This window comes from Ceratotherium simum, chromosome 10 (genome assembly GCF_057802395.1).
Source record: "Ceratotherium simum simum isolate JZ-2026a chromosome 10, ASM5780239v1, whole genome shotgun sequence".
In the NCBI taxonomy this organism is placed as follows: Eukaryota; Metazoa; Chordata; class Mammalia; order Perissodactyla; family Rhinocerotidae; genus Ceratotherium; species Ceratotherium simum.
This window is the reverse complement of record NC_141909.1, coordinates 81,222,612-81,236,012: the sequence shown is the minus strand read 5'-3', so window position 1 is coordinate 81,236,012 and position 13,401 is coordinate 81,222,612. Positions and strand designations below refer to the sequence as shown.

Genomic DNA, 13,401 nt, shown 5'->3' with positions numbered 1-13,401 from the left:
TTAAAATGTTTTCTGGTTAGTTTTCAGTCTTCACCTTTAGACTATATGTTCCATGACAGCAGGGACCTTTTGTTTTAACTCACCATTGTATGCTCAGCAACCTAGCAGGTTCTCGGCATACTTCTGACTGACTTTAAAAGCCTGACTGCCCTCCCTTCTTCCTCTTCCACCCCTTGTCTTTCTCCTCTTTCTCCCTTTCTTTCCCCTCCCACCCTCCTACCCTCCCTTTCTTCCTTTTATTCAATAGATATTTTTTGGATGCCTTTTATAAGCCAGGTACTCAGCTAGACTAGACATACGACGATAACTAAGGCACTGTTCCTGCTCTTGATTTAAGAGTTTAGTAGAGACAAACTTGATATGTGGACAGCAACTTGATGTCTAAAATTTCACCAGGAGGACAAGAAAGGGAAAAGTATCCTGGTCAGGAGGAGCTGGTGTGTGTAAAGTCTTGGGGTAGGGAAATGTGAAAAGCACATGGTGTATGCAGGGAAAGGCCAGGAGTATTACGGGGCTGGAGTACAGTATTCATGGGATGCTTTGGAAAGTGGGGCAGGAAGAGAGTCAGTGCCAGGTGAGGAGGCTGGAAAAGTTAAGGTGAGGCTGTGAAGACACCAGAAACAATCCTAATTTTTGGATTTTTATACCTCTAATCTCTACCCATTAGGGCATCTGGGTAGACAGGTGAAGAGAGAGTCAGTAGTTTTGTAGCTAACAGAGGAAATGGTGGAGGATGCACACCTATACTTTTTTGCATTGTTTATCTTTTCTCTTGGTTTGGTTTTACAATAGAGAAATAAAAGATTTAGTTATTTCTAAAATAATGAATTAGAACAAATTTATATTTTTAATCAGCAGCAAAATAAATATTTTTTATAATTAGACAAAAGCTTTTACCACTTGTTAATCTCAAGTATTAAATTATAAGAGTTTTCCAATTTAGCAGATTACCCTATTTCAAGGCCTTATCCTTTAACAACCGTAAGAGGTTTCCTTGCCCCATTAATCAATTAATTAGTTAACGTTCAATGTAACCTCATGGATTATTTTATTCAATAGGTTATACAGGCTTGGTTATACATATACTCGGAGATATTGTGGGTTTGGTTCCAGACCACTGCAATAAAGCAAGTCACACAAATGTTTTGTTTTTTTCCCCAGTGCATATAAAATTTATGTTTACACTATACCATAGTCTAAAAAGTGTGCAATAACTATCTCTAAAAAAACAATGTACATACCTTAATTAAAAAATACTTTATTGATAAAAAATGCTAACCATCATCTGAGCCTTCAGCAAGTCATAATCTTTTTGCTGGGGGAGGGTCTTGTAAATAACACAATATACGAGAATGCAATAAAGCAGAGTGCAGTAAGACAAGGTGCGCCTATAATCCATTACTGACATGAACTACTTTGATGCTCAAATTGTACGAGATTTGGCCAAGGGGAGCCCCTTCAAGTGGTCTCCTGTCCTTCTGACATGTCCCCATTATTTTTTGAGTACTTCTTTACCTTTAGGCACAAGATGTTCCAGGCTCATCTCACACTTTCCCTGCCCCAATCTTGGAATCAGGCATTTATTTGGGGAGTGGAACATGTTTTAAATATTCGCTATATTCTTATTTGAGAAGCATATGTTTTATCTATTTATATTTTTAAATAATTTTATTTATTTATTTATTTATTTTTTCCCCCAAAGCCCCAGTAGATAGTTGTATGTCATAGCTGCACATCCTTATAGTTGCTGTATGTGGGACGCAGCCTCAGCATGGCCGGAGAAGTGGTGCGTCAGTGCTCGCCCAGGATCCCAACCCGGGCCGCCAGCCGCGGAGTGCGAGCACTTAACCGCTAAGCCACGGGGCCGGCCCATGAGAAGCATATGTTTTAAAAATAATTTTACAATGTTTAAAAAAATGCCACTTCATAATACTATTTTATATCTAATGCGAATTAATTTCTAGTGCCATTTTAAACATTTACCCACAACCCAATATATGGGAATGAGACTGCGATCTTGTTACCAAGATTCTCCCAATTAAACTAGTTTAAGAATATAAACTAATGAGGTTGGCAAGAGATGAGAGTATTTACATTAAAAAAAATGTAGTTTCAAAAAACACATGTAAATGAAACGTATCTCAGTAATTTTTTATCTTTATAAATACTTTATTCTGTTTCCAGATAGGATATTGAAATTTACATGTTATTTTTTAAGACAACTAATATATAGCTAACTGAAATAGAATATACAAGAAGTTTATCAGATATAAGATACAGATGAGAAAACCTGAAATGTTTTTAACTTAATTTGTCCTATTAGGAACATCAGGACTTGTAGAATTGATATTAGCCTTGTGTATCAATGACATTTTTCCATAACCACTTGTTGACGCTTCCAGAGAGCATACTGTGCTAGCATGTCTAAGCAATCAGTGAATAACCAGGTTTTCCATCTCATCAAAGTACAAAGCATTACTTCAATCCTAGGCCTTCTGACAGAATCCAATATTTGTTTTTGCAAAAGAATACTTTCTTTTTACTAAGTTTTTAAATAAAATCTTATTAAGAAATTATCACATCAGAAAGCAAATACAAGGCATCTTTATTATTAGAAAGGAAATCAATGAAGACTTAAGAAGATAAACATCTAGTACTTAAAAAAAATCTCTCACATTTGGAGCAAGGTAATTCCTACGTTATCTTTTTTCTAAAAAAGACCTTTTCCAGCTTGTTTCCAGACTTCTTTTACTCCTTTAATGCTTTCTTTTTTCACACATTTCCAGTATTCTTGTACACTTAGTTGTTGTGGTACCTGTCAACCAAAAGTAACCAAAAGTAAAAATTAAGGGGTCATTCTCTTTGAAGTTAAACATGATTTCATGTGTACTTTGTTACCGTTTATTTCCCACACTCCTCCAAAAAGGATCTGAGGTGAATTATGTTACAAAAGATGATTGTAACTGAACTGTAAAATAAGAGTAAAAGATAAAAACGTGAGTGTGGTGTAAAAATCTCCTCAGGATAACCAAGTGATGAAGACAGACTGAGTATATGTGAATGGAAGTTCCTCCCTAAGACACTGAAGACTTTGGGCGGTCTTCCACATGTTGCTTTTAAAATGTAATTATTTCACAATGTTTTCATTTTATAATATTTCCCCTTTTCTGGTGAACTTTATTTAGCTATGTGGAATAAAAATTATAAGCCTAAAACTTTGATTTAACCTTGGCTAAAATTAAAAAGAAAGAAACTATAGGTTACAATTTCTTTTTAAGAAAGAAAATAAATAATATAATTCACCTAAGTGATCTGTGAATTAAAAGCACTGTGTGGTTATTATTCCTCTCAACTAAACAAGAAAGTAAAGGTGAGAAAATATTTGGATCCTGGTGACCACAGGAGCAGAGCATTGCTGGAAATCCATCAAATGGAAGCAAAAGTCTATTTTAGATTATATATATGTTCTTTTTTCTATCATTGCTTTACAGCACTTTAATGTTTTTTGAGAAATGACAAAGAGGCTCCTGGGTATATTAAATTGTTAACTGCAAAAATTGGTTTAATATACAGGAATATGATTATTAACTATGAGGTGTTAAGATAGCTATAAAGCTTATAAAACATGATTACTAATGGAAATCATATTTGTTCATTTTCCATAAATAATGTTGGTAGCAGGAAAATGAATTTGCTTTTCTAAGTTGCAAATAAGTAGCGTCGTTTTTATGAACCCACCACATTCTCTCTCTCATTCTCCCTCCTTCTTTTCTTCTGGCTTTACTACCTATTGATGTAGTTCTCTTTGGACCCCTGTTTTCAACCTGCAGACTGTTTTCATGAGAGTGCTTCTAGCAGATTCTCATCTAAACAAAATTTTGAGTTTGATTTGTCCCACAGTTACAGACCAACATGCGAATTTGAGTGAATAATTATAATAGCTAACATTTACTTTAAATGTCTCAGACACTATAGTAAGTATTTTACACTTAATTCCCACAATAATTCTTTCTGGTAGATTCTATTAGTTTCCTCATTGTACAGGTGAAGAATCCGAGGCTCAGAAAAATTAAGGGGCTTCGCAAGATTCCGCAGTTAATAAATGATAGAGTGGGATTTGAATCTAGATGTGTCTAACTACAGAGCCCCAAGTAAAATTCCAGGCTATGATTTCTGAATAGTGATTTCTGATTAGATTCAGGTTTAAAAAAAAAAGGCAAAGAAAAATGTTAGATCTCATCTGTAGGAGATAGTTCAGTGTTAAATTGTGGCTTATAATCTCTTTATAAAAACAATGAAAACTCCATTTAAGACTATATATTTGCTCAAATTCTAGGTTTAATACCACTCATTTAATTACATGTAAACATGCAGTTATTTAAAAACTCAAAAACTGTTACCCATAAGCCTCGATGCATCCTGTTTTTTAACACCCCAAGAAACTCTTCATGACTAAGACATTCATCACCATCCAAATCAAAGATCTTGAAGACAGTGTCCAAAATGTTGTTCGAGAGCTCCTGTCCTGTTGCTACTTTCACAGCTCTCTTAAACTCCGCTGAAAAAAGAAAACATAAAACAACTCATCAACCACGTGGAAGAGTCTAAGTGGAATTAATCTAAATTTTCATTATTTGAAAAGTAAAGAAAAAAAAATGCTCATCAAGAATATATTCAAATAAATTTGGCTGAGAAATGTCATGCAAGGAACTGCAAGATAAATAGCCTATTTTAATTTAATCAGTGTTTTAAACACAAATATTTAAATATTTTCTTCTTTTCTGGGGAAAAATAAGAAAGTAAAAGCAAATAAAGTAATTGTTAAATGTGAGTGTTGGTGTTGTAACTCTAGAATAACCATACTGAATTAATTAACAGGCCAATCAATCGTTTTACTGATAACTTGCTCTTGATTGGTATCACTTAGTTGAAGAATAGAGTGATACTGTTTATAGACGATAAATGATTCATAGAACTTACCAAGTCTGACGGGACGATGAGCTAAACTAAACATTTGCATGGCAATAGCAAAGTCTTCCAAATGGGTCATAAAATGACAAAATGACTTGAACTCATCCAAACTAATGCTCTAATAAAAGAACAAAAGTGAGTTTTTATTACAATTTTGTAAATACATTAAAATAATCTTATGAATTTAAGTGTGAGTCCTCTTTTCTATCATAAAGCTTATGAACATGTATCTTTCTAAGCAAGTCTATTAAAAAGTTTGAGATGCAGAATGACAGAATTATAGATTTCAGAGATTAAGAGAACCCCAAGAGATTAACTGGCAGGGCTGTTGTGTATGACTGTGCAGACTGGACACTGTGTGAATGGGGGTCTCCTGGAGTTGTGCAGTGCAAGACCTGAGGTGGCCCTGTGTTAGAGACCGAATAGTGTTCCTCAAAATTCCTATGCTGAAACCCTAATTCTCAATGTGACTGTGTTGGAAGACAGGGCCTTCAGGGAGGGAACTGAGGCTAAATGGGGTCTTAAAGGCGGGGCTGTAATCCGATAGGGCTGGTGTCTGGATAAGAAGAGGAAAAGACACCAGAGTTCTCTCTCATTCTGCGTGTGAGCACAGAGAAAAGACCATGTGAGGACACAGTGAGAAGGCAGTAGTCTGCAGGGTGGGAGGAAAGATCCGACCAGAAATCAACCCTGTTGGCACCCTGATCTTGCATTTCCAAGCTCCAGAACTGTGAGAAAATAAATTTGTTGTTTAAGCCACCTAGGCTGTTGTATTTTGTTATAGCATCCTGAGGAGACTAATATATTCTGTTAAGTCCTTGCTTTTCTGCTTTGTTTTACCAGTAGACAGAGCACTGAGTAAGAGTACTGGGTTTTGGAGTTAGATGGGCCTATGCTGAAATTCCAGTTCTGTCATTCATTGTGTATATGGTCTTAGCCTCTCTAAGCCTTAGAGATTAAGTAATTTGTCTAAGGTCTACCAAATGGAACAATCAGGATTTGAACCTTGGTCCACCTGACTTCAAAACCTATGCACTGGGCTGGCCCTGTGGCTTAGCGGTTAAGTGCGTGTGCTCCGCTGCTGGCGGCCCGGGTTCGGATCCCGGGCGCGCACCGACACACCGCTTCTCTGGCCATGCTGAGGCCGCGTCCCACATATAGCAGCTAGAAGGATATGCAACTATGACATACAGCTATCTACTGGGGCTTTGGGGATAAAAAGGAGGAGGAATGGCAGTAGATGTTAGCTTACAGCCAGTCTTCCTCAGCAAAAAGAGGAGGATTAGCATGGATGTTAGCTCAGGGCTGATCTTCCTCACAAAACAAAACAAAAAACAAACAAAAAAAACAAACCTATGCACTGAAAAACTAAACAAGCAAAAATTAAGCTAAAAAAACTAGTTTTTCCATTGAAAAAGTAAACAAAGTATGAAAATTCTTAATTTGAAAGTAAATTCTTCCCTGCCTGAAAAAAAGTTTCTCTTTGTAGGAAACTTCAGGATCATGCTCTCTGCATACGTGTCATCTTATTCAAGTTTCACTGCTTTCAACTTTTGTGAATTTATGGAATTCTTATTTTTAAAATTTTAAGTTTTTGAAGAGGTAATATATACACGTGGTAAAAAACAATTCTAACAGCACAATGGATAAAAAATGAAAAGTTTTCTTTTCTCTTTTGACCTCCAGTTCTGTTCCCCAGAGGTAAAGCACTGTTATCAATTCCTGGTGTATCCTTCCAGAAATATTCTACTCATAAAAGCACACACACACACCCACCCACACATCCTTGTTTTACACAGTGGGAGCATCCTCATCACACGTTTCTATACCTTGCTTTATGCTCTTAACAACAGATCTTTTCAGCACAAATAAGAGAATGGCCATTTCTCTACATCAAGATCTCAAAGCAGGCACTGGGTGCAAGTTTTGCTTTGCTGATGGGTGAAAAATGGTATCAATGTTTGAATCTGTATATCTTTAATTGTGAATGAAGTTAAACACTTTTCACTTTTATGTTTATCAGTCATTTATGGATTTCTCTTCTTGTGTCTTTATGTCGTTTGACCAGATTTTTAATGGGTTGTTAGGTGACTTATTGCTGGAGACAGTTCTCCATGGGTCTTTCATGTTTCTGCACATCTTGCAAACAGAGGCACCAACTACCTTTTTGTTCCATACTATCTTTCCAAGGATGTTTGCATAGTGAACAGCCTTGAATACAGACAGTGTCTCCCTCGGGAGCAGAACACAGCTTTGCTTACTGCCTGTTATAAAAGATTCAGGTTCCCCAAGATGAGGTTCCTCAGCTGTGGTGCAAATCCACCGCATGGGCAGCATCCACCAGGACCCCTCAGTAGCGTGCCCACGGGACTCGGGAGGCAAGGGGGAACTGACACAAACATGATGCTCATGCTGTTGCTATGCTATGAATAATAAAGGTCTTTGTCTCTGACCCAGCATCCATGAAATGGTAAAGGCTAACTTGAAAATAAAATTTCAGACACTTTACAGTTATTAACACATTTATTTTTAAGATTCTATTAAATACTAAATAGGGTAAAATGTCAGATCCTTGAAAGTTCTTGATTTTTTAAGATCCCATTATAAATTAAAGAAGTTGGTCTATTAGATGTGATGCCAATGTTTCCCATTTTGTTAATTTTTTCTTTTGACTTTGATTATAATTTTGGGGGGGATGAGGGGCAGGCAACAGAATTTTACTTTTTAGGTGGTAATTTCATCAATTTTCCTTGAAAGCTTCCGGGTTTTGCTTAGAAAGATATGTATACCCACCATCTTTCTAAGATGACTGATTCCTAGATTTCTTCTGTACTTATTCAGTTCAATTTTTTTTTAACATTTAATTCTTTGATCCATCTGGAATTTATTTTACAGTAATGAGTGAGGTAGAGATTTACCTTCATTTTCTCCCTCAGGTGGCCAGTGAATTATCCTAATGCCATTTATTAATAATTCTTCTTTTACCCAACTAATCTGCAATATGAGTTTACATATACTAAATTTCCATGTGTATCTGGGTTTACTTTTGGACTTTATATTCTGTTCAATTGATATGTCTGTTAAATTCATTGTCAGTAATAAACTGTTTTAGTTACCAATGTTTGATGATACATTTTAATATCTTGGCATTCTTCTTTTTTTGTTTTTTTGGTAAGGAAGATGGTCCCTGAGCTAACATCTGTGCCAGTCTTCCTCTATTTTGTATGTGGGATGCTGCCACAGCATGGCTTGATGAGTGGTGCATAGGTCCACGCCTGGGATCTGAACCTGTGAACCCTGGGCCACCAAAGCGGAGTGTATAAACTTAACCACTATGCCACTGGGCTGGCCCCCCTTTTTTTTTTAAAGACATTTTTTCAGAGCAATCCTAGGTTCACAGCAAAATTGAGGGGACGGTACAGAGATTTCCTGTAAACCTCTTGCCCCTTCACCATTCTTTTCATATAAACTTTTATGGCTTGTCTAGTTCCCTCTGGAGAGTCCAATGACATTTTTATTGAAACCCATTAGTGTTCACCAATATCTGGTTCTCTTCTGATTCCTGCACATATGAAAGATTATACTTCTTCGCTTCCTTGCAGTTAGGTGGGGTCATGTGATTAGTCTGGCCAGTGGCCAAGTGTGATGTTTCCAGGCCAAAACATTTAATTGCTGGAATGTGACTCACTCCTTCCTTTTCCTGCCACAGCCTCTGAGGGTGGTGTTTTTTCCAGATAGTGGAGCTCCAAGATGACAGAGCCTTGGAGAGTCTGGATCCCTGAGCAACTATATGGGCAGAACCTCCCACCAGCCCACAATGGAAATGCAGCATGATGGAGGGAAAAAACCTTTCTTGGGTTTGCTATGGGATTTCAGGGTTAATTTGTAATTGCAGGAAACCTAGGCTGTTCTGACTAATATAACCATTACATTTATAGACTAATTTAAGGGAGAACTGCCATATTTATAACACTAAGACTTCCTATTCAATAATAGGGAATGTCACTATAATTAGATAAATTTTCTTTGATGTCCATCAAGACTGTAAAGTTTTTTTCATGTATTTCTTGTTAAATTTATTTCTAATTGGTATATATATTTCTATTGCAATTATAAATGGAATCTTCATTATATTTTATTATCTTTTTCCTCACTATAGAAATAGCTTTTAAAAAAATTATATAAAAATAACATGCGCATTCCAAAAAAATGTTTTGGAACAATAAAGTAAAAATAATACATAAAGTAAAAATCACTTGAAATCTCACCACAGTATATTAATCATTTGGCAATCATCATTTCATGCACCTCATATATATATACACACACATGCACATATACACACACACACGCCATTACATTTTCTAACTTGCAATTTGTACATATGATAGCTACTTCTAATATATTAGCATTGTAACAGGCATTTGATTTAATTTTTCTTGTTTCTAATGATTTTTTAATTTGATTCTCTTGAGTTCTCTAGGCTTATAATCATATCTATGCAAACAAAGACAACTGTCATCTCCTTTCAAATTTTTATACTCTTTTATCTTGTTAATTTGCACTGGCTAAGATTTCCAGAACAATAGCAAGTAATAGCAGTGACAGTGGACACTCTTGTCTTATTCTTGACTTTACTGGAAATGTAAAACTTGTGTTTGCTATACCGATTCTATCTTAGGCAATAGTTCATTCATAAGAAAATAGTATGTGGAGAACATTTCTCAACTTGATTTTATACTTAAATAATAGAGAGTAGCATAGTCTTGGTTAATTTGGAAATTAATTATATAAATGTTTAATTATTTCATCTTTATCACAAGCATAATAAAAAGGCATACCAACCTCTCCTGCTGACAACTTCTCTCTCACATTTTTCCAATAAATGTCTTTATTTTCAGTGTTAGTGAAAAAAAGTAGCCACTCTGCAAAGTCTTCTTTTCTCATGAAACTCAAACCTTTAGAGAATTGAAGGAATTCCATTTCTTGGACCTCTGCTTGTAAATTTTCCATAAATCTAAATGTTAAAATACAAAATAGGTATAAATGGCATTCAACCTTAATATTGTAAATGGGATTTCAAAGCCCCTTCAGCATTACCTACTGAGTGGCTGGCCTCTTGATATGGTGAGTCAAATGAAGCATTAGTGCTGCACAAAGGGTTGTGGGGAGTGGGAGGAGGCAGAGAAGCTGATTCAGTCCAACAGTTGCTTCAATCTGTGACTCCCTATACTCAATTTGTGCAAATTATACTTGGCAATCTACATTCTGGTAAACTTAAAGACTTAAACAATTATGTTAAATGTTGCTTTGATACATCCATAGCAATTTTTTTCCAATATAGTAAAATTATCAATAATCAAGGAAACTTAAAATTCAGTTGGGATACTGCTTTTAGAGTGTTAATCATAATTAATGGCTCTGAATATATATATATATATTTTTTAAATTTTATTTATTTTATTTTTTTCCCCCAAAACCCCAGTAGACAGTTGTATGTCATAGCTGCACATCCTTCTAGTTGCTGCACGTGGGACGTGGCCTCAGCATGGCCGGAGTAGCGGTGCATCGGTGCGCGCCCAGGATCCGAACCTAGGCCGCCAGCAGCGGAGCGTGTGCACTTAACTGCTAAGCCACGGGGCCGGCCCTACGAATATTTTTCAGATACCAAAGTTGATCAGTGTAATCAATGGCTTTGCATCAAAAGCTTATATCTACTCAAAAATATTTATAATATTTTGGACAATAACATGTCTATATGACACAATGTTCTTTTTTAATAAAAACAACACAACACTTTGATCAAACTGTCATCAACAGCTTCCTGGGAAAGGTACAAGTTGAAAGGATATCAGATTAAAAAAATATTTTCTTTGAACAAGAATTAAAAAATGCTGCACTTGATTTATTTATAACCTAAATCAGGTGAAAAGTATTATTATCTCCATGAATTTTAATATGTTGCAGATCCCTTTATTCACCTTTCCATATGTTAAAAGATCTGTACTATCTGTCATGTCACAATTTAATGGAAATATACAAGGGGTGAAAAACAGATACATTCTAGCTTAATGGGAGAAAAACTGCCACTGTTAAAAAACTACTTGCTTTAGATTCTACATTTATCCCACAAACCTTAAATGCATGAAGGAAGAGTTTGCTTTTCAGCTTCTATCTATGTGGGAGGTAAGCGTCTGTTACCTACATTTTCTGAATGTACTGGATACAAAGATTTATCAATAACATGTGTCTTTCTGGGTCAAAGCAGAATTTTATCTAAAATTTGAAGCATTTCAAGTTGGACTGATAGATCAACAAAATCTTCTATTAATATGCTTTGTCCTTTGTTTTATTGAGTTTTACTGTACTGTAATGACAATCAATTTATTCTTACTAGGATTGTTAAAAGAATGCTTTCCTTGCAAATGAGTCTAGTGAATTAGTGAAGTAGAAAATGTGGTATAAAAACATTACTAACTTATTCCTTTCCTTTTTCTTTTTCTTCAGGCTCTGAGGCTGAAATACTATGAACTTAATTGCTGTTAAACTAGACAGATTTTCCTTGACTTACAATAGGGTTATGTCCCGATAAATCCATCGTAAGTTGAAAATATCATAAGTTCAAAATGCATTTAATACACCTAACCTATGGAACATCATAGCTTAGTATAGCCTACCTAAATGTACTTAGAATACTTACATTAGCAAAATCATCTAACACAAAGCCTATTTTATAAGACAGTGTTGAATATCTCATATAATTTATTGAATACTGTACCGAAAGTGAAAAACAGAATGGTTGTCTGGGTTACAAAAGGTTGTAAGTGCATCGGTTATTGACCCTCGTGATCGAGTGGCTGCCTGGGAGTTGTGGCTCGCTGCTGCTGCCCAGCATCATGAGAGAGGATTGTATTGCATATCGCCAGCCGGGAAAAGATCAAAATTCAAAATTCGAAGCACAGTTTCCATTGAACACGTATTACTTCAGCACCATCATAAAGCCAAAAAATTGTGTTGAAGGGACCGTCTGTACATTGTCTGGTTTAAGCTACTCTCATCTTAACTAATTACACTACTTTTGAAGAACATAAGTATATTTTATGATGATAATCTTTTCTAAGTCTAAAATTATAGATCTTGTTATGACATGAAAATCTGGAACATGATACCGGACATAAATACATGAATTAAAGAATTTACAGTACATAAGGCCACCAGAGGCATTCTGAACAAATTAAATAGTTTAAAAATTAGTGGATTAATTGGAAACAATGGGAAAAATCTGCTTTTCCTTATCTGGGGTTTTTTAAACTTTTTTTTTTTTTTATAATTTTATTTATTTATTTTTCCCCCAAAGCCCCAGTAGATAGTTGTATGCCATAGCTGCACATCCTTCCAGTCACTGTACGTGGGACATGGCCTCAGCATGGCTGTAGAAGCGGCGCGTCGCTGCGCGCCCGGGATCCAAACCCGAGCTGCCAGCAGCGGAGTGCGCGCACTTAACCGCTAAGCCACAGGGCCGGCCCTGGGGTTTTTTAGGTTATGGTGCATCAGAGCTGCTCAGACCAGCTGTGAGAGTGCATCCTGCACACGTCTTCCCACCTCTACTTCATGTCCGGCAGCTTGAAATTGGCTTGGCAGAGTATTTACACTACTAATTGGCAAGTGCTACAAATCAAGGCTGTTCTTGAGAGTTGATCATTAAATATATTTACCAGCACACTACTGCTTACAGACATCTTTGAATTTATAAAAACTTCATGAATTGAGAACATTCTCAGCTAATAATTGGTATTTCAGAATTTAAAAAAATTCTAGTCCTAAAAACTACATCAGTAGCAATATCATTCTAATTTTTCCTGATGAGAAAAGTTGAGACTAATTTTATTTCCTTTATAACTATTTCTCTAACATATCTTAAATCACAGAATTATTTTCAGTTTTAAAAATTTATTGGTATAAAAAATGAGGTCAGGGGCCGGCCCAGTGGCATAGTGGTTAAGTTCATGTGCTTTGCTTTGGCGGCCTGGGGTTCACGGGTTCGGATCCTGGGCGCAGACCTGCGCACCACTTATCAAGCCATGCTGTGGCAGGTGCCCCACGCATAATGTAGAGGAAGATGGGCACGGGTGTTAGCCCAGGGTCAGTCTTCCTCAGCAAAAAGAGTATGATTGGCAACCGATGTTAGCCAAGGGCTAATCTTCCTCACCAAAAAAGAATAAAAGGTCAAATGTACCATACTGGAAATAAACCCAAGGGATTATTTCTGGTCACTATTTTTAAGGCTAACCCTTAGAGTTTAAAAGAAATGCAAAAGAAAAGGCCCCAAATAAAGTAGGAGAGAAGAGGAAAAAAGAGACAAGAAAGACATAATAAAACAAAGAGGCGTTGACATAGAGTGGGTAAATGCCATCAACAGCAGCCCAAGTA

General features: G+C 36.1%; 1 protein-coding gene across 1 annotated transcript in view; it reads right to left on the bottom strand.

Moving 5' to 3' along the window:
- Nucleotides 1-2,588: 2,588 nt before the first annotated feature.
- MICU2 (mitochondrial calcium uptake 2) overlaps nucleotides 2,589-13,401 on the bottom strand; it is a 139,260-nt gene continuing 128,447 nt past the window's right edge. The window contains exons 9-12 of the mRNA XM_004435255.3: nucleotides 9,817-9,988; nucleotides 4,981-5,089; nucleotides 4,401-4,558; nucleotides 2,589-2,815 (exon numbers count right to left, since the gene is read on the bottom strand). Of these exons, the coding sequence (XP_004435312.1) occupies nucleotides 2,711-2,815; nucleotides 4,401-4,558; nucleotides 4,981-5,089; nucleotides 9,817-9,988 (544 nt within the window). The 3' untranslated portion in view covers nucleotides 2,589-2,710. The remainder of the gene's footprint in view (nucleotides 2,816-4,400; nucleotides 4,559-4,980; nucleotides 5,090-9,816; nucleotides 9,989-13,401) is intronic.